General features: G+C 49.9%; 8 protein-coding genes across 8 annotated transcripts; 6 read left to right on the forward strand and 2 right to left on the reverse strand.

The window, feature by feature from the left end:
* Positions 1-38: 38 nt before the first annotated feature.
* On the forward strand, positions 39-1,556 carry KY384_007788 (uncharacterized protein; the record flags this gene model as incomplete). The annotated part of the gene is made up of 1 exon (XM_044816278.1): positions 39-1,556. The coding sequence occupies one exon, from the start codon at positions 39-41 to the stop codon at positions 1,554-1,556; it is 1,518 nt and encodes a 505-aa protein (XP_044666918.1).
* Positions 1,557-2,578: 1,022 nt separating this feature from the next.
* CEF1 (Pre-mRNA-splicing factor cef1) lies at positions 2,579-4,963 on the forward strand (the record flags this gene model as incomplete). Its single annotated transcript, XM_044816279.1, has 1 exon — positions 2,579-4,963. One exon carries the CDS (start codon positions 2,579-2,581, stop codon positions 4,961-4,963), a length of 2,385 nt encoding a protein of 794 aa, XP_044666919.1.
* A 1,556-nt stretch (positions 4,964-6,519) lies between these two features.
* Positions 6,520-8,481, forward strand: KY384_007790 (uncharacterized protein; the record flags this gene model as incomplete). The annotated part of the gene is made up of 1 exon (XM_044816280.1): positions 6,520-8,481. One exon carries the CDS (start codon positions 6,520-6,522, stop codon positions 8,479-8,481), a length of 1,962 nt encoding a protein of 653 aa, XP_044666920.1.
* A 309-nt stretch (positions 8,482-8,790) lies between these two features.
* On the forward strand, positions 8,791-11,205 carry DBP4 (ATP-dependent RNA helicase dbp4; the record flags this gene model as incomplete). The annotated part of the gene is made up of 1 exon (XM_044816281.1): positions 8,791-11,205. One exon carries the CDS (start codon positions 8,791-8,793, stop codon positions 11,203-11,205), a length of 2,415 nt encoding a protein of 804 aa, XP_044666921.1.
* A 795-nt stretch (positions 11,206-12,000) lies between these two features.
* KY384_007792 (uncharacterized protein) lies at positions 12,001-13,890 on the reverse strand (the record flags this gene model as incomplete). The annotated part of the gene is made up of 2 exons (XM_044816282.1): positions 12,001-13,272; positions 13,465-13,890. The coding sequence occupies 2 exons, from the start codon at positions 13,888-13,890 to the stop codon at positions 12,001-12,003; spliced, it is 1,698 nt and encodes a 565-aa protein (XP_044666922.1).
* Positions 13,891-16,709: 2,819 nt separating this feature from the next.
* Positions 16,710-17,768, reverse strand: KY384_007793 (uncharacterized protein; the record flags this gene model as incomplete). Its single annotated transcript, XM_044816283.1, has 1 exon — positions 16,710-17,768. One exon carries the CDS (start codon positions 17,766-17,768, stop codon positions 16,710-16,712), a length of 1,059 nt encoding a protein of 352 aa, XP_044666923.1.
* Positions 17,769-18,129: 361 nt separating this feature from the next.
* Positions 18,130-19,225, forward strand: KY384_007794 (uncharacterized protein; the record flags this gene model as incomplete). The annotated part of the gene is made up of 4 exons (XM_044816284.1): positions 18,130-18,300; positions 18,350-18,399; positions 18,447-18,682; positions 18,738-19,225. The coding sequence occupies 4 exons, from the start codon at positions 18,130-18,132 to the stop codon at positions 19,223-19,225; spliced, it is 945 nt and encodes a 314-aa protein (XP_044666924.1).
* A 1,755-nt stretch (positions 19,226-20,980) lies between these two features.
* Positions 20,981-23,109, forward strand: KY384_007795 (uncharacterized protein; the record flags this gene model as incomplete). The annotated part of the gene is made up of 4 exons (XM_044816285.1): positions 20,981-22,150; positions 22,201-22,314; positions 22,366-22,446; positions 22,495-23,109. 4 exons carry the CDS (start codon positions 20,981-20,983, stop codon positions 23,107-23,109), a joined length of 1,980 nt encoding a protein of 659 aa, XP_044666925.1.
* Between the last annotated feature and the right edge of the window lie 297 nt (positions 23,110-23,406).

Genomic DNA, 23,406 nt, shown 5'->3' on the forward strand with positions numbered 1-23,406 from the left:
TAGAAATCGCTTTCGCAAACTCAATAGTCTCTATCACAATGTCGTTTCTTAACGAGAACGTTCTAGGACCGAGCCGTCGTCGAACCTCGCGCGCAAGTTCTCGAGCTAGCAGTCGAGCAGGATCGGAGGAGATTGATGGAGAGTTTGGCGCGACTCCCCGTCGTTCTGGTCGTCTTGCGGCTCAGGGCACCAAAGTCGGCAACAAGGAGTCGGCTGCCTATGGAGCTAAAGCGAAGCCCCTCTCAAATCCAGAATTATCAGCAAATGCTCAACAGGATGCTACTGCCAGCATTACTGCGGCTGTAGCAGGAGCGACAGCAACTCTACCACCAACTGGAGGAGAAGCGGGACAGTTGCCAGTCATCAACGAGGAGCCGGAATCCAGCTCAGCTGCGGCTAATCGCCCACGTGAGCGTAACATTGACGATGAGAATCCAGGAGGTCAGGGTGGACCGATCTTGGAGACCACGAACCAAGGTCGTCGTCACCACGAAACAATCTGTTCGAAGCTTCGTGGCCTGATTGGATGGGCCCCTGGTCAACAGCGTAATCCAGAAAACGACCCGGTAAATGCATCCGAGGTACCTACGGGCAGCACGGGAATCGTCAACACATCGGTTTCTAAGCCTTTACTTTGGATTCTGGGGATTGCTATGCTTCTATTGATCGCCATGGCCGTGCTTCAGGTTGATCTCTATACAGGTCCTAGACTCAAGCCCAACATCAACTTACTCGCGAAACATTTCGCCAACGTGCCAGTGGGTACTACCATCGTGCATGACCCTCGCCTTAGCACTATGGAGAAGCTGATATATGGTCTTACATCGAAATCAAAGACCCCTGAGATCGCTCCCTCTCAACACCAAATTGATTGGTTTGCTCATGCCAACCGCGCTGCTATTGACCCATATCTTACCTCACCGACTTTCGACCCTGAAAACTGTTCCCTTGGTTTAAGAAACTGGTCTCACTATATCAAAAGCTTCTTTGTGGGCACACGGGGATATTGGGAAAGTATCGCACCCGCCTCCGCTTTGCGTCCATGGTCTGAGCCTGACGATCGTTGGTGTGCACCACCCAGCTATGGTCAACTTCAGCTTGCAATCATCACTAGTCGTATGATAAGTCCCACTGAGCTTATCATTGAACACCTACCTAGAGGTGCGGCGATTTACATTGGGACCGCACCAAGGCAAATTGAACTCTGGATGGAGATAAGCGACCGTGAATCTTACACCAAGCTCTACGACGTGACAAAAGCGACTTATCCAGAGCTGCTCGCACGATCCTCACCACAAAGTCTTCGCGACTTGGACGACGACCAAGCACTTCCCGGGGGCTATATTCGCATTGGAAGATGGACTTACGATATTCGGAATCCACAATACAAACAAACCTTTACGGTCCCATTTGCGCTAAAGGAACTTGAGGTGAAGTCTAACCATTTTGCTTTACGTGTCCTCGACAATTGGGGTGATAATGTGGAGACGTGCATCTACCGCACGCGATTGCATGGTCACGATATGCAAGGTCCTGTGGAGGTATTGCATGACTGAAGGCAAGGCACACCAAACACACAAATCGAGGTCAGAATCGAATGGAGGCAAATCATGGGCCTCTCGAGAAAATTGGAATTAAGCAATATGTAATTACTACCACGTCATAGCAGTCTATAAAATTATATCTCACATGCGATTTTCCGCTAATAGATTTACTAGATCTATTACTTAAGGACCATGAATTGTTGTATTTAAACCAGTTTCTGGAGCGAGGCCTCAAGTTCGAGACAAGGTCTTCAGGTAGACATCAAGACTACTCGGCTCACAATCCACGCAGGTCAAAAAGTTCAAAAGTCGTATAAATTGTTGTATGTCGACTGCCTCTATTCGGTCATTCAGCATCTATTGTGGCCAAGCAATCGTAGCGAAGTGAGCAATCACTTCTTCATAGACGGGGCTACGACGTTTTTTTGCAACCTCTTCTGAGTTTTTTTAGAATAGACGTCGGATGAATACGAAACCATGGACGCGTTTAAATCAAGCGAAAAATGTTCTCTCTGACGCCGCGCTTCATCGCCACAGGCTGTCCGTTCTCAAGCTCAAGCCCAGCTTCACCTCCTCCGCCAGACATGGCTTCGAGCTTCTGTTTGAGCTCTGCATCGGCCTCTGACTGCGTCTTAGGCTTTTCTGATCGAGATTTCGAGGGCGTCTCTCCCGAGGTTTCAGTAGGCTTCGCTACCTTTTGATTGTTTGACGCAGCTGTGGAGACCTGCGAGGGTTTTGTGCATGCAATTTGGGATACTCCAGTACTAGACTGCATTCTGCGAGCCAGTAACCGTTGGTTGGCAATTCTCAGCATGCTCGTGACAATCCGTCCGTTTTGTTGCGTAGAGAGCGTACAGCCGATATGAAGTCATTGACAAGATATTAATTGCTTAGTCAACGAAGCCTTGGCGGCCTCTCATTCGTTAAGGTAGAATTACTTCCTGTACTACAACAACCTTTCTGTCTCCTGCGTTCACCTTTCGCAGCGTCTCTGCCGCAACGTATAGGCCTACAATCTCTCAAAATCGCCCTCTATGCCTGTGGTCAAAGGAGGCGTCTGGACTAACATCGAAGATGAGATTCTCAAAGCCTCCGTCTCCAAGTACGGTTTGAATCAATGGGCTCGCGTCTCCTCGCTACTTGCACGAAAGACACCTAAGCAATGCAAAGCACGGTGGTCAGAATGGCTAGACCCAGGTATTCGAAAGATAGAGTGGTCAAAGGAGGAGGATGAAAAGCTGCTACATCTTGCAAAGTTGATGCCCACGCAATGGAGAACAATCGCGCCTATTGTTGGGAGAACCGCCACACAATGCCTCGAGAGGTATCAGAAGCTGTTAGATGAAGCAGAAGCAAAGGAGAATGATGAGCTCGGCCTTGGAGGTCCCGCGGGAGGAGAGACTCAGGCGCCGAGTGCAGATGATGTGAGAAGGTTGAGGCCTGGAGAATTAGACCCCGATCCTGAGTCAAAGCCGGCGAAGCCGGACACGATCGATTTGGACGAAGACGAGAAAGAGATGCTCAGTGAGGCACGAGCTCGCCTTGCAAATACACAGGGGAAGAAAGCCAAAAGGAAAGCCAGAGAGCGGCAGTTGGAAGATTCAAGGAGGATGGCGTTACTGCAGAAACGTAGGGAGTTGAAGAATGCAGGCATAAATATCAAGATTACGAATCGAAAACCAGGCCAAATGGACTACAATGCAGATATACCGTTTGAAAAGAGTGCAGCGCCAGGTTTCTACGATACCCAGGAAGAAATCGAGCAAAACGAGAAACAAACGGAAGCATTTGATCCCAGGAAACAGCAGCTAGCGAACAAGCGGAAAATAGATCAGCAACAGGATGATACAGGCTCAAAACGCCAGAAAGGCGAGAAAGATAAGCCGCCGGCAAGCTTCGCAGCAGCAGCTAAGGCTGGTCAAATGCAGAGAATCAGGGAAGCTGAACAGAGTAATAAGAGAAGGACATTGAATTTGCCTGCGCCTCAAGTCGGTGAAGCAGAACTTGAGGATATTGTGAAGATGGGCATGGCTGGAGATCAAGCGAATCGAACTGCCGGAGAAACCGACAACGAAGCTACGAAAGGCTTGGTAAGCAACTACAATGGCATTACTGCAAATACACCCATGCGAACCCCACGGGCACCCCCACAAGAAGACCACATCGCGAATGAGATACGGAACATCAGGGCTTTGACGGAGACACAATCTTCACTACTTGGGGGAGAAAACACCCCTCTACATGAAGGGTCAGCTTCTACTGGCTTTGACGGAGTGGCTCCGAGAAAACATGTGGTACAAACCCCAAACCCAATGACTACACCAATGCGACAAGGAGGAACAAATGGTGTGGCCGCCACTCCCGGAGGAGCTCCTAAGGGACCTGGAGCTACCCCTTTGCGAACACCTAGAGATAACTTCACGTTGAATCAGACCGGATCAATGCAGCTAGCCAGCGCTACTCCCAGAGATTTTAAAAGAGCAGAGGACTTCAAAAGATCACAACTAAAGTCTCAATTCGCCGCTTTGCCAAAGCCGAAAGAGCTCGATTTCGAGCTAGAGTTGCCTGAGGAGAAGGTGGAATCTCATGGCAATTTGGAGTCAACGGAGGAGGATGCGGCAGAAAGGGATCAAAGGAACCAGGCTCTACAAGAAGCAGCGCAGAGAGCAGAGCTCAAAAGAAGAACTCAAGTGATGCAGCGCAACCTACCTCGACCATCTGTTGTCGATGCAGATGTTCTACTTAAGGCAGCTTCGGATTTATCTGATCCTGTCGAAGCGATGATAGCAGAGGAAAAGGCCCGGCTCATTGTGAATGATAGCCTCAAGTTTCCACTCCCTGGCTTTAAAGTGCAAGGCTCATCTGTACCATTGGCGACTATTGACGATGATCTTCTTGCATTTGCGCGCTTGGAGCTTGCCAAAGAAGTGTCATTGATGAAGGAGACCTATCCGAGCTACAATTTTGAAGCATTGTATGCCTCCCTTCATCCGGACGACTCTGGTCTTCCAGGCCTCTTGAGCTACGAGGAAGATGGAATCGACAAGGACAAGGTCATCAACCAGGCCTTCGATAAAGTTCAGTCTCGCATCTTGCGCGATGCCGAGCGTGGAAATGCTCTTGAGTCGAAACTGTCCTTGCATCTAGGAGGATATCAGAAACGGGCCAAGACCCTGAGGCAGAAAGTCGCCGAAGCTGCGGAGGCTTTAGAGGAAGAGAACCGAAAGCTAGAGAGCTTCAGAAATCTGCAGATTGGTGAAGAAGCTGCGCTTATGCGGAGGGTAGAGGCGCTGAGGGAAGAAGTCGCGGTCGTTCAGAAGCGGGAAAGGGAGGGCCAGGAAAGATATAGGCAAGCTAAGGAGGCAATGGATCTTGCGAATGGCCCGAGGTTGGTAAATGGTGTTCATCATGAGGAGTAGTGGAAGGAAGTCCCTAGTTCCACGTAAGTCATATTCAAGCGCTAAGATACCAAGCGGTGACCGACAGAGTATGGTCCTATGTACATCTCGCCACCCCCTATTCCCCAGATTTTGCAATGCCATGCCCGCGACTTGCAAGTACAGAGGTCTCTCAAACACCCAAGATAGCCTTCACTCTTTCATAGGTATAAAAGCTTACAGCAACCATTGGCACGACCTTAGTATAGCCAATTCCTAGCCCCACAAAAAAGCCCCTCCATCCACGTTCCAACCACACCATCCGCGCCGTCTCAGCCATCCCTAAACGATGACCATCCCCCACTGCTCCTCCCACCTGCATTCTCCTCCTAATCACCTCCAGGGGATACGATGCCGTCTGCGATACTAATCCCGCTAGTCCACCAGCCGTAAGCTCAGCCCAATATTTCAAAACCAGTGGCCGATCTGGCTCCATATTACCTGAAAGGGTTGTGGTAGTATAAGGCGCGAGCTCCGGCCACCGCAGAACATCTGTCACCACGTCATGCGTAAGGAATGACATGCCCGCATAAGGCAGCATGCCCACCATCGTAGGCGAGAAGCCCCGATAGAAGTTAATGAGGCCAGATCGCGGCGCAGGCATGTTCGCGACAGAGGAGGTCTGCGGATTCAATGGTGGACGCTCATGATAGATCTGCGCACATATCCTCTTCAGACTCGCACTTCCATCTTTCTTGGTCTCGAATGCCAGTCGCACTCTGATTACTTCGAGAGGATAGGTTGTGAATACACTCGACACCCCCGCCAAGCTCCCAGACAATAATCTCCGCAACGCCGTCTCTTGGTCTGGCGTTCGTATCAATAGGAATCTCACCTGTTCGTAGACAAGGAACTTGATGGCGGCATAAGGAAATATGCGTAGCAGTGTGGCAGAATGCCCGCGAAAAAGTCCGCGTACGCCGTCTTGACGATTTATATCCCGTAGCGCGGTGACTACGCCAGACCAACTGCCTGTGTACTTGGCAAATTGGGGGTTTGAGGACTGGAAGAGAATTTTCACACGATCGAGGGGGCCAACTACTGTTTTCGCCTAGAGAAAGTAGGTATCAGAGAGGGAGCATGTGCGGCGAAAGAAGCGAGTGATTCTTACAGCACACCCAGCCAAACCTCCTGCGACTCCGCTTCGCCATACGTAGTTGAAGTTCTGCTTATCACGGTGGCGTTGGGCACCCGCCCCCTCAAGTGCTACCGAAGTAGCATTTGTAGATGATTGTGTCTTCTGTCTTGCTCCAGCATCCATAGATTGAGACTGTATTGAGGTCGCCGCATGACCGTTGAGGCCTTCGGGCATACCAAACGTGAAGGCCTACCTGATGTTACATGTGGGTAGAGATTTGAAAGCGCGAAGATTGGGCTGTGGTTTTGGGAAAGGCATTCCAACGTTCGTAGATGGTCGTGTGACGTAGGAAGTGGAAACTTTCCATAAAGAAAACCACTGAGCCGATGCTTGCCGTATCCTAGCCTATACGTCTCGAGCCAAATTCTACCAATCCATTGGCCATGGGGACCTCCAAGCCATGCGAAACCCGTGTCATGGCGTACGAGCTTACACCACGGCTGTGTTGTCGTCGTCCCCGTCGCCGATAGTGCGCTTCAATAGGGCAACGTTCTACAGACAGTATCCATCTACCGCTCAGGACGAAGCATCCACGAATCCGCCCATCTTCCCAGCATTGAGCTTTGAGTTACCTTCGAAGACGTCTGAACAGCAGCATTGGGCCATCATAGGCCCTTCCAACACCGGCAAGACCACGCTCTTTGAATTGCTTCGCGGACAGCACATCTGCATCCCTCCAACTGCGCGCTCTTTCCCATTTCTTTCCTCGAATGGCATAGATCAGCATCACAGAAATCCGGCTAGAGCCATACAATATGTTGGCTTCGCCGGAGAGAGAGGCGGAGTGGGAAACCTGGGCACACGAGGCGCCTATTTGAGCGCGCGATATGAAAGCAGGCGAGAAGAGACCGATTTCTCCGTGCTCGACTTCCTGAGAGGCAAAATCGAACTGAATCCAGCGGAAGATCTAGATGGACACAATCCACATCAAGCCTTTGGAAAGGTCGTCAAAGACCTCAACCTGGAGGCGTTGCTTGCGATGCCAATGGGCAACCTCAGCAACGGACAAATTAGGAGGGCACGGATTGCGCGAGCCTTGTTGGGACGACCTTTACTTTTGCTCTTGGATGAGCCGTTTATGGGTCTAGATCCACCAACGGTGACCCACTTGTCACACCTTTTGCAGACGATAGCAGAAGCAAATGCACCTCGTGTGATGTTGTCAATTCGACCTCAAGATCCCCTACCAATCTGGATTACGCACATCCTGCGACTTGGACCAGCGTTGCGAGTCGGACATACAGGTAAACCGCTGACTACGAGTGCCAAAGAATTTAATGGAGCTAACAGAAATGAATCTTTGAATGGGGAAGGCTCTGTATCTCTCTCCGCGGGCGAAAGACTTGACATCAAGCTAGATCCAAGGGAACGTCTCGTAGCTATGAATGGCGTGCAGGTCGCCTACGGTGGTAGAACAATACTAGGCGATTGGCAGCAGCAGCATCCAGAAACTTTGCCTACTAGCACCCCACGCGGTCTCTGGTGGAACGTTCGTCGAGGCGATCGTTGGGGAATATTCGGTCCCAACGGATCCGGCAAGACTACTCTAATCTCCTTGATCTGTTCAGATCACCCTCAAGCCTACTCACAGCCAATTGAGATTTTTGGCAGAAGTCGTTTGCCCTGTCTAGGTGCACCTGGTATCTCCCTGTTTGACGTCCAAGCAAGGATTGGCCAGTCCTCGCCAGAGATCCACGCATTCTTCCCGAAGAGTTTGACCATCCGAAAAACGCTAGAGAATGCTTGGGCTGACACTTTTCTTGGTACAGCAAAGATATCTAGCCTTGAACGTGAAAGGGTGACTGCCTGCTTACGTTGGTTTGAGAAGGAGCTGAACCTTACCCCAATCTCGTTGTCGACCAACTCATTACCTGATGAAAAAGAGCTCCCCCAGTCTTCGAGATCACGCGACGGCGAGCCATACTGGGCTGACCAAACCACGTTTGGACAACTTCCTTTCTCTGCCCAGAGGGTTGCACTATTTCTGCGCGCCGTTGTTAAGAAGCCAGATCTGGTGGTTTTGGACGAGGCTTTTAGTGGGATGGACGAGTCCATCCGAGACAAATGTATGCTATTCTTGACATGGGGGACGACTCGCGAATTCAGACCCACGAATTCTAAGCATTCGAATAGAAATGTGGCCGTCAAGGCGGATGACCAAACGAATGCTCAGTCAATATCTGGGCTCAGTCACAAACAAGCTTTGATATGTGTAAGCCATGTGAAGGAAGAAGTTCCTGAAATTGTAAGTCAATGGTTGAGGCTTCCCGAACCATCATCTGGGGAGCCTCCTCGGTTTGGCCAGGTGGCGAAGTCCTTGAGAAATGACGAAAGGCTTTGGACGACAATATGGGAAGGATGAATCTACTGAGAAGATTGAGGCCTGTCAGATTTGAATGCTACCTTTCACCAAATGTATGCCACGACTTCCTTGTTTCCCATGTACGTACCCGTATTTGGCACTTCGCCATTGCTTACAATGGTGGTGGCCCACCAGGCGAAGCGTACTTTCAATCATACATGCGTGCTATGAGGACTGGCTTCAAGGCTATCTTATCTTAGCGTCAATGGCCACAATCGATTTTCAGATTTATGTTTGGGATCAGTTTCAAGGTTCCACTAAATTCGCACGGAATCGACGGATATGGCACCCCGCCATTTCAGGCCTACCATGCCAGTGAGCACGACGCCCCATCCGAAATCTCTGAAGAGGAAAAGGGCAGAAGATCTAGGAGCACTGGACAAGCGAGTGAACGAGATCGACTTGAAAGAGGATCTGGATGCTTTCGCACAACTTCCCCTATCACAGCCAACAGCTGCAGGCTTGGATAGTTCGCATTTTAAGATACTTACCGAGATTCAAAGACAAGCTATTCCTCGTGGGCTGCAAGGCTTCGACATTCTTGGGGCTGCAAAGACTGGCAGTGGAAAGACTCTTGCGTTCCTTGTCCCAGTACTAGAGATTCTCTACAGAAAAGCATGGACCGAACATGATGGCTTGGGAGCCCTCATATTATCACCAACACGGGAATTGGCAATCCAGATTTTTGAAGTCTTGCGAAAGATTGGTCGATACCACACGTTTTCGGCCGGCCTTGTAATTGGCGGAAAGAGTCTTCAAGAGGAGCGCGAGCGACTTGGAAGAATGAACATTCTAGTATGCACGCCTGGAAGAATATTGCAGCATATGGATCAGACTTCTACGTTTGAGATTGATAACCTCCAAACGTTGGTGCTTGACGAAGCGGACAGGATAATGGACATGGGCTTCCAGAGCACGGTTGATGCAATTGTTGAGCACCTACCGAAAAAAAGACAGACGCTTCTGTATTCTGCTACGCAGACGAAGAAGGTATCTGACCTTGCTAGACTAAGTCTAAAAGACCCAGAGTATATATCTGTTCATGAGACAGCTGGTAGTGCTACGCCTTCTACGCTTCAGCAGAATTACATCGTTACACCTCTTCCAGAAAAGTTAGACACATTATGGAGCTTTCTGAGATCAAATCTTAAGTCCAAAATTCTAGTGTTCTTCTCTTCAGGCAAACAAGTCCGATTCGTGTATGAATCTTTCCGACATATGCAGCCCGGTATCTCTTTGATGCATTTGCATGGCCGTCAAAAGCAAGGTGCCAGGCTTGACATTACTTCTAAATTTGCAACCTCCAAATACTCTTGTCTTTTTGCGACTGACGTTATCGCGCGAGGCCTGGATTTCCCAGCCGTTGACTGGGTGATACAGCTTGATTGTCCAGAAGACGCTGATACATATATCCATCGAGTAGGCAGGACTGCTCGCTACGAACGGGACGGGAAAGCTGTGCTATTTCTTGAGCCCACCGAGGAAGAAGGGATGATCAAGCGGCTGGAACAAAAGAAAGTAACATTAGAAAAGATCCATGTCAGGCAGAAGAAGCAGCAGAGTATTCAAAGCCAGCTTCAAAACATGTGTTTCAAAGATCCTGAATTGAAGTACTTAGGTCAGAAAGCTTTCATTTCCTACGTTCGCTCTGTGCATATTCAGAAAGACAAGGACGTCTTCAAATTGAACGATTTACCACTTGAAAAGTTCTCGGACAGTCTAGGCTTACCAGGCGCACCAAGAATCAAATTTGGGAAGGGCGACACCATGAAAGCGCTGAAAAACGCTCCGAGAGGCGTCGCTCCATCATCTGCTTCCGAGGCTGATGAGCCGGACAGTCAGCCTAAGGAAACTAACAACGCCAGAGAGAAAGGCACACGAACAAAGTACGATCGAATGTTCGAGCGCAAAAATCAAGACATTCTTACAGACCACTACAGCAAACTCATCTCTCACAAAGCACCCCAGCAATCGGCATCAAGTGCCAACGACTCAAGCGACGAAGAAGAACTCGGGTTTATGAAAGTGAAGCGCCGCTTAAGCAACACAGCCGTCTCCGCCTCAACAAGCGACGACCACACCAGAATAACGGCACCAACACGTAGAGATGCGCCTGCTCACACTACTAGCGGGATAGGCAAGAACAACATCTCAGCACGCGCCACCAACGGCTTACTCACGGACCAGGCTCTAGTAATCGACTCCAAGCGGCGCGAGAAGCTGTTGAAGTCGAAAAAGAAACTCCTCAAGTACCAGGAGAAAGGGAAGAAGTTGGTGTATGATAGCGACGGCAATGCGCATGAGATCTATGAGCTTGAAGATGAAGAGAAGTTTAGAGCGCAGGGTTTGGCGGATGCGCAAAAGGCTGGTTTCGTGAGTAGGGAGAAGGAGAGGCTGAAGGCTGCGGATTTGGTAGATAAGGAATCTGTCAAAGCCAAGAGGAGAGAGAGACGTGAGAAGAAGAGGGCAAAGATGAGAGAGGGTGGTGATGGAGGTGAGGAGGAAGAAGGATACGGAGGAGGTGTACAACTTGTGCCCTTCGAGGAAGGTGATGGGGACTTTGGTGGCCTGAGCGACGTTGAAGAAACTGATGAGATTTGTCAGGCGAAGAAGAAAAGGGAGAGGCAGCGGAAAGCCAATTTTGAGGATGGAGAGGATGGGCTTGAAGGGTCGGAAAGACTTGAAGATCTTGAGGCTGTAGTATCTGGTTTACTCAATGAATGAAAACCTGCCCCATCTCAATATCGGTACTCCTCGTACGAGGCTGATCGCTCATTTTCAATCTCGCCTTGGTGTTGTGACGTTCTGGGATCAAATAAGTGGTTGAGTTTGTCACATAGAGGAAAGGGAAATTACTTTCATGCTCGATCAATTGATGGACAAAGACTCTCAATTGCCCATTGCTATTCACAGATCCATAAACATGCTAGCATTTCGTCGGAGTGCAATACTGGAGCAAATGCACTGACGCCAGAATTGCCGAATTTACTTGAACATGTACCGGTAGCCTGCCTGTCGGCACAAATTCCTAGTAATGGTTTCAAAAGGCGGTGAGTCCTGCATGTGCATAGGCGATAGATGGGGCTGTGTGAGACGCTCTAGCTATATTTCTGAGTGTCAGTGCCATGAATTCCCTGTCGACTACATCCTGACTATTCCCAAAGCTGGTGAGAGGAATTGCGATTGTAGAGGCAGATGCACAATATAGTGAGGCTGTGTGGAACAACAATGTCTCATCTAAATCTGGCAAGCACTGCAATATTATATACTAGACACCATACAATAAAACATGTCCGCGTTCAAGATGACCGTTCTACACCTTTCCATTATTTCAGCCGAAGCATATCTGCGAGCTCAATTCCTCCTTCATGCATGAAACTTTTAGTACGCCAAACACCTCTAAAACACCCACCAAGTATTTTGGGCAGAGCCCCTTTGAAGCCTTCGAAGGCACATCGAGCGCTTCCGACCTTGACGTCTGACCCCCAGAATAGGGGATAAGCAGGGAAAGGAGGGACCTCAGTGCAACACGTCCCCAATCTCCAGCCTTCTCCTCTTCTTTCTCTTACTATTGTGGGGACTGCTCCTTGCTGGGCTTGGCGTGGTCGTACCATGTCGGCGTCTTTGGTCTCGTGGTGTCTGTGGCTCTGACGTCGGGGTTGGGGCTGTTCGGATGGGCGGGAGCTGCAGATGCTTCAGATTATCGCGTGGCATAGGATGATGGGAACTAGTCGGCGAGCTTCGGGGGATCTCGGAGCCTGAGGCCGACGCAGAGCTTGAAGAATTAGTCCGAGGCGTTGAGTAAGGAACCTGCACAGATCGAGGAGGGGACGCCGCTTGGTAGTTCGCAGTGCTCTGAGTCGGGTGCATTGGCATCAAGGCATCCTCGAAACCAGAGCCTGCTGGAGAGCTAAGGTATGGGATACTGATGTCCGTCGAGCTGTTACGCTGATGACGATCTTGTGACGGGTTGCTCTGGTACAGGGAGTTTGGCGGAGACGGCATTCCGCCTAGAGAGGTCGCTGAGAGCAGCATTGGCTGTTGCAGGAGTTGTGGAGATTGCAGAGGGTTCGCGCTTTGGATTAAAGTCAGGATGACAAAGAACCCGCCGTCTCTAGCAAGAGATATCGAGATCGGGTAGCCGCGCGACTGCTCTCTGGGCAAGCGGAATGTCCAATATTCAGATCTGGTCTCGAAGCCTGCTGTCGCGCGCATGATATCCAGCTGATCTATCGAAGGCATTGTGTCGATGGTGTTAAGGTCTCCATGCTTCCGAGCCGCATGGACTGAATTATGGTACTCGGCTCGCATTGCAGCCTGCAGCCTACGGATCTTTTCCCTTTCTGCAGGAATAACAAGATTGACGAGAGTCTGACCTCTCGCAGTGATTTGCAGCGAAAGTGCATCAGTGAACGCACGATTGTGCTGTGCAACAACAAAATCAGGGCTCAGGAGAACGGTCGGGATTTGGCTAGATTGGTACGATGTCGCAGGTATCGAAGAACCATAGCTAAGAAGATCTCGGGGATACTGAGTCTGGTTGAAGGCAGGGTCGGAAGTCCTCGGCCGCTGATCGACGTATGCAGTTTCGGGCTGGGAGCGGAGTTCTCGGTACGTCTTGGATCTGTGACGACCAGGCTGAGCGGCAGCCAAAACACCCGCCTGCGTTTGATACACATCTCCGTAAGATGAGCCGGTCCCTAGGGTCATTTCTCGAAAGCTGTCGTCTTCTCGAAGTCTTGGACGCCCTCGTTTCCTGTTCAGAGGTTCGAAAGTCAGCTTCATCAGGTTCTAGAGACAAGTGAGGAGAGTCATAGAGGCGTCAGTCGACGCAAAAGCAGTCCAGAAAAGGGTAGAACCGATAAGGATTCTCAACGATTCAACACGGCTTGAAAAGCTCACCTATGAACAGTGTCGACACAGCTTGCCTATAGAACAGTGAGCTCCTGCACCAACGGATGAATGTACAGCCTTAAGACCTACCTCCTTCCCGTTGTGCACACATCTTGTGCAGGGACGTTTAGTTTCGCATGCCAGATGCTTCTTCTTACAATTGACACAGGCGGAAGGCACATGCGCTTTTGCCCTGCGAGCAATACCAGGAGGCCCAGGAACAAGCTGTGCTTCGGATGCGTCATGCGTAGTAGATGGGACATCGCCTCCCCAGTCAGAGGAACTTTTCGTCCTTGCACTACCAGGAGGGTTGGAAGCGACAGAGGTGTCAGTACTGCTTGGGGTACTCAATTCACTCCTTCCGTCTTTCGCAATGGCCTTGTTAGCATAAACAGCTGCCGCCGGTGGGGCTCGCTTGATTGATGATGCATGGTGAGAAGTTTTCGGCGCATGATGGTTGTTGTAATGACTCGAGATACGGTCATCAAACTTCGGCTGGCTGTAGGAGGCTGACATAGGAGGTGTCATGTAGTTGCTTTGGTAAGTCTCATTCAGCGGTGGAAGGTGCATCGACAGGCCGTTGCAGTTCAACGAACATCTCGGAGAGGTAACAAGCATTTGGTGATCGGATCTTACTGGGACTTGATGGCGATTCATAGGGTCTTGAACGGGGTGAATAATAAACCTTTTGGGTAAACAAGTGGCCAGCTATCCAACCAATACGAGTCTAAAGCCTGCAGCTTTAGTTGAGACACGAAAAGGTGATTCTTCAAATAGAACGATGGCGGTCTTCAGTAGTAGAATTGGTGGTCCAACGTTCAGTGAGGCTAGTGACCACGCAAATCGCCAATATCAAAAGGTTAGTGTTGTCTCTGAGGCTTAAGAAGATACAACAAACATGAGTGAGGAGGTGCAGAAGCTCGAGGTACTCATGGGCAGCTCGTCGCTTTTACGTGATCTCCAAGGAGGGGTTTTATCGTAATGGGAAAATTGTCAAGGGCTGTTGAGGCTGAACGCCATCTAAATTGATCGGCGTCAAAGCTGCACCTGATGAGACCGGAGGGTTGTGCTCGAATCGATTGGCAAAGGCTACAGAAACACAACAGCGTAGGGTGCCGATTCAGAGGACTTTTCGGATCCATGCGCGCGGAGGTCTAGAAATAAACCCAAGTCTGTCTTTCTTCTAACGCGAACGCAACAGTGTAATGTCCAACCCTCAAACGCGTGACGACGAAAATAATAGCGGGCCAAGATTACGTCGTGAGAGGTCCCTCAGGCCGTTTGAAGTCTAAGGTCGGGATGTTTCACTGGGGTCTCCAGTTTGTATTATCCGCAACTCCGGGAAATTTCCTCTGATGACTGCGGCAATTAAGCCCCAAGTGAGCGCTTTTTTGGAAAGCGCAAACCTTCAGACCCTTCGAGGCGAATTACCATCGTGTGAAACTCTGACCGTCCTCAGTACAACAATCGCGGCGCCAGAGGCAAGCCAGGAGAGCAGGAGGGGACTTTAATTAGACGTCACAGGTCTCATCGCCCTTCAAGGCTCCCGACCATGTGCTCCCCGTCCGGTGCGTGCGTACTGCGTAAGTATTGCCCGATTCGGCGGCGGCCATGCCGTTGTCAAAGTAGCATCTAATCTTATCGTAGATGCTAGTGCAGCCACAGGGCCCCATGGAAATGAATCTCCGAATTGGTCCCTATCAAGCTCAGAGTTGCACAATCTGCATTCCAGTGCGCCGAGTCATGCTCTGCCTGTCTCACTCGAATTGCTCTCCTGCCCTGGCAATAACCGCACACGAGATCAGCCAGGTTGAGGCTCCCTCCTATCCAGGATGATCGCCAATACCGTAACTAATGACCAAAAACAGAGAGGGTTGGGTGTGCAATCGGATGTGGTCACACCCTACTGTCTCTATTCATAGGCTTCAATCGGCGCCACATCCATGCTGAAGATACCTCTGCGGAGTATCTGAGGGTTTAATGCCATCGAGCCCGGAGGACAGCGGAATTGCTTGGACAGTTGGCTTGTTTGATCCACCGCGTGCAGAAGCGCGCTACATAATTAATCCTGAAACTGTTGTTGCGCCGGCCTGAGCGTGGTGCGGATGCAGGCTCACGCGACGAACTGCCAATCCGATGCAAAGCATGAGGCTGCCCATGGTCGAAGCTTCTGCGCTAAATCCCGAGCCTCAAATGGGCGGGCAAATGTCAGCCTCTCACCAGCTTTCTGCATCTCCGGTCAGCGTCAAGCCCATCGGATGTGTGTCGGGCTGCCGCATGCGGATCTCGCTGGCCAAAGAAACATCATGCGACTGCAATCCTGAAGGTGGCCTCCTACCAAAGTGGATAGCTCCCCACTTCTGCGCCACAATCTGTGGCATTCCGTTGTAGGTACTCCTGCAAGATTGAGGTACCTTAAGCCATGCACAGCGGTTCAGGCCGAAGGATCGACCTTAGTTCTGATATCAGAACACTCGAGGTCCAAAAAGGGGGCAGAAAGCACGTGCCAGTGCACCTCTCAAGGATTTCTCTGCACGGACGTCGTCGCAACAATCCTATCGAGATGCTATACCATCATTTTGGTCCACTTTTCCATTGAGAGCTTGTTCATGAAACATTTATGCGATCGCTGGAGAATATTTCCTTGATTGCTGCCACGACGTGATTGCTACCTTTCGGTTGGAGCTGTTCCTACTTGAATGAAACTCAGCAGAACGTAACCTCGTCAATGAAAACCCCTGCTATTGAATCCTCTTGACTATTGAGTCGTGAAAGACCTAGAGAGTTGATAAGTACGACACTCTTGCGCAAACCGTCATCGCCTAGAAATGCGCCGACAACGTCTGCAGTCAACTTAGGCTCCTTGGCTCGATACATCCGGCGCAAAAAGAAGTACGAGGACGTGCGGCGACGGACGGTCGCAGCAACGACCATGATGCCATCATCTTGAAGGCGCCCGAAGAGCATAAGAGCAGAGTGCACTAGAATATCTGGAGGCTCAAAAGGGACGACTGCGATCCCTCTCGGGGCATATGAGCCAATGACAAGCTGTGTACAGCTGGCGCCTAACTGCAAAGACCGCGCTCGTCTGTAAAGCCAAATTGGGAATTGAACGCGTCTTAGATATGAATGGAAAAAGCCCTCCGTTGTGTAGGTCAGAATCTGTTTGACGCCCGAGCCTTTTCCCCATGGTCTCAGTCAAGGTTCCGATATTGGCATGCGGTAGACTTTTGTTTCGAGCAATCGAGCATGCACCGCTTAATGTTATTTTGAAGAGCTTCGCGTCCCTGGTCTAGAAGCACCGTTTATCGAAGATCTGATCGAGATCCTCGGACCTAAAAGCGAGGTGTCTCATTGACGGGCCCAAGCATTGCATCTTGTGCGCTTTCACGAGAGTTTCCTACTTTAGTAGCGACACTAAGGATGCCACTCTCGAAGTCTCTCAATACCGCAGCGAGTTCTCGGACTTGATCCTCAGCGCTCTTCTCGCCGCCATTGTGGGTTCGAGTCAGAGCGAGTTGCTGAATTTGCTGAAGCGCGTTGGATTCTACGCTATTGAGGTAGGTTTCCACTTCCGTCACGTTTCGCTCATAGGCCGTAATACCTTTAGACAATTCTTCGGCCTGAGTTGAGAAATAGTCGACTAGAGTGCGGTTTGCTCTCTCTTCAGATGCATCATCCGAGAAAGATGGTGTGGTGCGCTGCGGCACTGAAACGGTATTCCATAAAGTAGCATGATGAAATTGCTGAGGAAGTTTCAGGTTGTTGATGACCTTGAAGCTTAGCTTTGCGTCTGCGGCGTCGGTATGAACCACAGTCTTGACAGAGGCTATAGACTGCGCGTCATATTCAAGTGCCCTCTGTACAGTATCAAGGCTTTCACTGCAGTAGGCCACATCAGGCGCTAAGGACTGACACATTCGTTCCAAGCTATCGCTGGCACTTTCACAGTCTTGCTGGAGTCTGATCTTGCTCAAGACAAATGCATCAACATACTCTATTGTTTTCTGAAGCTCCTCATGCAGGTCATTGAACCTCGTTGTTGGTCGGAGCTCATTGACGCTGATTCTCACTCCAGGCACTGTTTGATGTGCTTGACTTTGTTGACCTATGCTTGCCGAAAATATGCTGGGGGGTTGCTGGAGGTTCGACGACTGATTTTGCGTGGCGCTCTGCGTTGACCCGAAAATCGAGCCGTTGCTCATTTTACTGCCAAAAAGACCGGATCCGGTCTGGTTTTGAGGTTGACCAAACATAGAACCTGATGGCTGTTGAGTGGTGCTAGATCCAAATATATTGGTTGTCGGTTGTTGATTTTGCTGGGATCCAAATAACCCACCTGTCTGCTGCGTAGACCCAGTAGCTGTTTTCGGAGCGGAGAAGAAATTAGACATCGGCTGCGGCTGAGAAGTACTCAAGCTTCCCAAGAGCGATTTATTCGCCTGTATGTTTCCGCTCGGAGGTGGAGCACTGGACTGGGTGCTTCTTGAAGTTAGTGCCAAAGGTGGGCTTCGCCTCGCGATGACCTACCCTAGAGCATTCGCTGTTGTAGTTGATATGCTAAGACTGGGTCCCGAGCTGGATCGGAACATTATGAATTCTTTCAATACGGCGAGGAATGGGAAATGCAAGAGTGGAGCGCGTTGTTTGGCTCTGGCAAACGGGCGGGAGATTTCCGCCTTCCGCATCCACTAGAACTAGTGCAAAAGTGTTTTGAGGAGGCTTGTAGAACGCCCCAATCATTCTACCGTGGCGATGGAAGACGACGAGGACGATGACATCTACGCTCCAGATGAAGGTGAACCATCGCAAAACCATGCTAGTGGGGGCAAAATAGTACAGCCGGATCAGCTTGAACACACGAGCAATGGAAATGTCCCCCAAGACGAAGAGTCTGGGGAGGAGATTGAGGACGAAAGCGACTCGGTATGGAGAAGCATTCACGTCTTCTCATTTTCGTACTGACAGCAGATAGGACATAGACATCATCACTGAACGGAAAGAGGAGCCAAAGAAGGACATCCTGTAGGGTCCAGTACACAATATTCAAAAGAAGGAGCTGAAAGCTGTAGTCAAGGAACCCATGTCAACGCCTCGAACAGATCAGCCCTTCCACTTTTGACCCCGATCGAACCAGGACTAGTAAGGTCAGGCTCAGCAGCTGTAAGGGTAGGAACACCCGCAAAAGAGACTCACTTGAAAGCCGGCACAGCATATCCTGCTGTGAGAACATCGAGCGTAGATGTTGAGGCGAAACCTATACATGAGCCTAGCGGTAGGCCTATCACAGAAGTCGACATGGATGCAGGTACGTCTTGTATGCTCTTTAGAGATGTAAACAAGACACTTACAATATTCGTTAGATTTACCAGGAGAGGAGAAGGCGTGGCGACGACCAGGCTCAGACATGACAGACTACTTCAATTATGGTTTCGATGAGTTTACGTGGGCCAGTTACTGTTTAAAGCAGCAAGCCGTGCGAAAAGAGGTGTCCGACTCAAAGAAGCAGATGGACAATATGCAGAGCTTATTAAGCAATGGTATCCCAAGTATGCCCGGTATGCAGGGAATCCCGGGAGCGCCTGGCGGTGGAATGCCCCAAATGCCTGGCATGCCGGATATACCGCCCGAAATGCAACAGATGTTTTCACAGATGATGGCTCAAGGGATGGACCCTTCACAGATGGATCCTGGCGCTTTCGCGCAGATGATGTCGGGTGGACAGGGAGGTCAAGGCGGCGATCAAGGCTATGGGAACCAAGGCTATGGACAGCAACATAATTCTCAGATGGGATATGGGTATGGGAGCGTCAACCAGGGCACAGGGCGCGGTCGAGGGCGCAGATGGTAGCAAAACCTAGTCATTTCAATCTTTACTCTGATTGATGTGACGCACTGTGATGTGTCGGACTATATACCATCCTCATACTTACGCTCAACTCGCATGGAGCTACTAGTTCTATATCCGAAAGTGTACTAGTTCTAGGGTTTGTCACAATTCAGAACATCACTTCATTAAGGGATGATTCTCAGGCATCATTCTCACAAAGTCGAACCAGTCTTATCACACTGACCATTCGATTCTTGAGATCTCATGTCGTCTATCGTGGCCATGTTCTTGCCTCAAATGAAGCTCATACATTGGCTCCAGGCCTCCTAATTTCGCGCGGCTTCCGTCAAACAAACCTACCTGGAAGGTGGGATATCCAGCATTCTTTGAGAATGTTCATTTTCTTCGGTGAGAATACACGCACTCCGTTCTGCGGCGGGGTGTAAGAATGCATCGGACACCTCAATCACTTCCTCGCAAAATCCGAGTATAGTTACCACAAGTAGAATACCTAACAAAGTAGGGTGCAACATGAAGTGGCGTCCACACTGCTTAAGCTTCTATAAGCTTATTTGAAACTGAGTTCCCGCAGATGTCTCACCTTGAGAGGTCATAGGATCAGTGAAGTCGGCCTCTGTGATGTGTTTCAATAAGGAGTAAGTGAATTATACCCCCCAGGCACAATCGCCCGAAACGGGTAGTACAACACTGGCAAATCACAGTCCACGCTTTACATTGATCCCTTTGACCGGGTATGCGGTGTGAAGAGGAATTGGTTGTGTTCGAGCTGTCGGTGCCAAGGATGTTTGTTAATTTGAGAACATGTTCCCATTCACGCCACTGTTATTGAATGTTCCTATTGTCAGAAACGAATCACTGCGTAGCGACAGACTATTGTTCTGTGCCCACTCGAGCCAGGTAGGCTTTTAAGAAGCCTGTCATCCCACCAGCCAGTCCAAACACTACACATTAGCTTTCTATGACAATTTCGTGGAAAGCCGAAGTCAAAGGTAAGGTACTCCCCCGTTCATGGCATGTGACTCCTTGCACGTGTATGTTTTATGCGATGACAAATCGAGGCAGAAAGTCCACTGCGACAGGTGGTGATCTCTGACAACGAGGGGTAGGTGGCGCTACTTTCCACGTGAGTCGTAGCTCTTTCTTACGAGAGGCGACACCGTGGAGCGCATCCACATGCCTCTTCCAATATCCTTCCTATCATCGTCTTGAACTCTATATCGAGGTCCATTGGCATCCATGGTCGATCCTCTTGACCGCCTTTTCGTTTGGATCGCCATGTGCCAATGGACTTCTGAGTTCGGTTCTCCTGGTCGCCTTTCTGAAGTGGACAGCGCCTTCTGATTGCCACGAATGATGCTTTGCTTGCAGCTTGCAAAATGCTTCTGACCTCTTGAAATATAGATAGCCACCCGCAACTTCGTCAATCCTTCCCCCTTTGATCGGACTCGTCTCTAGCACCAATTGGCAGCGGAATTTCTTGAGGCTCGTCATGGGCAAATGACATTGCTAAGCCTTCGATTGCTCGGTCTTCGCTCTTAAATTGCGTTCTTGCGACCAGAAGCAAAGAAAAACCTCAGATCAGTCACGTTGTCTTTGACATACGTCGTACAAGCACTCGACTGACAACAAGCTCTTCTTTCTGCGATTGGCAAGAATCCTTCACACCAGCCATTGTCTCACTCATTATTTCTACTCTCTGACACGCAACAATTTGATCTCATCAGCCTGATTCTTTCAGTCTTCTTCTCAAAGATCATGAATCAATTTGTAGCGGAGGCCGCGATGTCCGGTAACTTACCCGACTCTTCACTTGAACATTTACCTTTCAATCTCGACCTCTTGACTGATTTTCAAATACACATAGCAAACACCACTCCAAGCCATACTCCCCATCTATATGTTGTATCGGAGCCTCATACACCAGAAGCACTGCCAAAGGAGACCTACTGCGAGTCACCCGCCTCGAGCAGTTACGAATCGTCCAGTCTACTGAATGGTGGCTTCACCCCATTGAATCAATCTCCGGTCACACCGATCACGCCAGGAAGCTATGGAGAGTTCAGTAATCTCAATTCACCTATGACAGATCGCCATGGGTCATTGCCAGCTCATGGTCCTTTTCATCGGCGACAAACGTCCATGAATAAGGTACATACTTACGAGCCTGAGTCTGATACAGACACAAAGAATGAAGCATCCGAAGACGGTCAGGAGCTGGCATTAGTTGCCGCCCCTCAACATACCGTGCATGCCAATCAAGCCCAGAACTTGTCGAACAGCTATGGCGCGCTCATGCCCAAACGAGCATCAGCACACATGGGGTTTGAGCAACTACCCAATTTGAATCAGACTTTCATGTTCCAAGAGCCTCGCCATAGCCATAACCACCCATTGCTATCAAATCGAGATTTAAGAAACATTAATGGCCTGCCCTTGAGTTGCACAGGGCCGCCGATGCCCCCACCTGGTATTAATACCATGCATCAGGATCGTTGGAGCCTTCCTCACTTCAACAGTGTCAACCCCCAAACTCAGCCCATATCTTACATGCGCTCTACAGCTATGCAGCCTATGCATCATGCTCCCACCAATTTGGTACCGTCACCTTTTGTGACCCCAGATACCTTGTTCCGTGGCACTGATCCTCGGAATCGACCCTCTGACGTCGGTCTCTATCAAAATCGTGCGCCTCCGGATAACACGCATCGTGCGTTGCAGAACGCAATCCAGGTTGCCCCATCTCAGGGACGAAATTTACCGACGCTTCAGCCAGTAACAGAGGCCGAGGACCCTCTTGTGCAAAAGCTCTACAAGGCGATGATGAACATGGGCTATACCGAGGATAACAAAGGCATCTTAAAAACCTGGCGAAAGCTGGGGGAAACAAAGACTGATCACATTCTTCAAGTTTGTCGGGACATGCTTGTATGGAAAACTTCCAGAATTCTGAATTTACTTGGCTGATGAATACGTAGGACTTATCAAAGCGGCGCCAGGAGACTGGCCAGCCGCTCTGTGAGACGAGGCACATGGGAACAGCTTACAGTACCTTGGAGAAGCGTCTCGATGCGCTCTGTGAGACGCTAGAAGTAACTCAGTCATTATCTGCACTCCATGATTTATACTGACTACTATGACAGGCTCAAAAAACTGTGTGTAAGCATCTGCTGGAAGATCCCTACATTAATCGTGTTGTTGAGGACCCATCGAAGGCTACAAAAGTGGGTTGACTCAGACTGTTGACGTTGAATGCCGCTGAATTCTCGTAGTTGGTTAAGAACAATCGACGAGTGAATGCTCAGAAAAAGGAAGCTATTGATGCGGGCCGGGATCATAAAGGAGTACGGGGCCGTGGGAAGGGCAACCGTCTTGAGCATGTGAGGACTGTGACCGGAGGACGCACTGGGTCTCATACCAATCGAGTCGCATTAACTAGGCCTAAACGTAAAGGCCCTCGTCAGCATTACGAAGAAGAGGGCAGCGACTATGAAGATGATCGCAGTGGCACCGTCTCGCCTCCGGCTAAGAAGTGCAGACGCAGCAAGAGATCATCCGCTGCGACAAATGCTAGATTTGTGGGGAACAGTACGAACGCATCCGAAGGCAGCTCATCGCCTCACGAAGAGGAACATGTCTATCAATTAGCAAAGAGCAATCTAGCAATGACGCCAGGTGTTGGCCTCGGGCCAAGGAGCCAGCTGACCCAAGGGCTACCGAATCATCAGCACGTCGATACACCTTACGTAGGGACTGATTGCGAAGCTCTTGGTCCTATGAGGCCGATGGAGCCGCCCACTTACAAGGACACTTTCCCCTACGGTACCCATGAACCCTATGCACCCACTGCTAGGTTTGGGAATGGATCCATCAATGACAGCGGGTAGTCATTTTCAAGTCTTCATCTAGGGATGCCCTACTTTCAACCTGCATCATAGATTTACAGCCTGCAAAGCCTTTCCAGCTTGGATACTTAACTCACGGCTTTTTCTCTTGTTAATGACGTGCATAACACAGATCTCAGAGCTCAAACTTTTCACACCACACAACAAGACCTCGCAAGATTCATGCCATACGTAACACCAATGAATCAAATTCGTTAACGGCATTCGCATTTACAGCATTTCTAGCAAGATCAACTCGTCATGTACACTTAGCAAGCGGGCATTCAGGCAAGGAAAGAG

The sequence above is a fragment of the Bacidia gigantensis genome (genome assembly GCF_019456465.1).
Source record: "Bacidia gigantensis strain McMullin 20006 chromosome Unknown contig_278, whole genome shotgun sequence".
Classification (NCBI taxonomy): domain Eukaryota; kingdom Fungi; phylum Ascomycota; class Lecanoromycetes; order Lecanorales; family Ramalinaceae; genus Bacidia; species Bacidia gigantensis.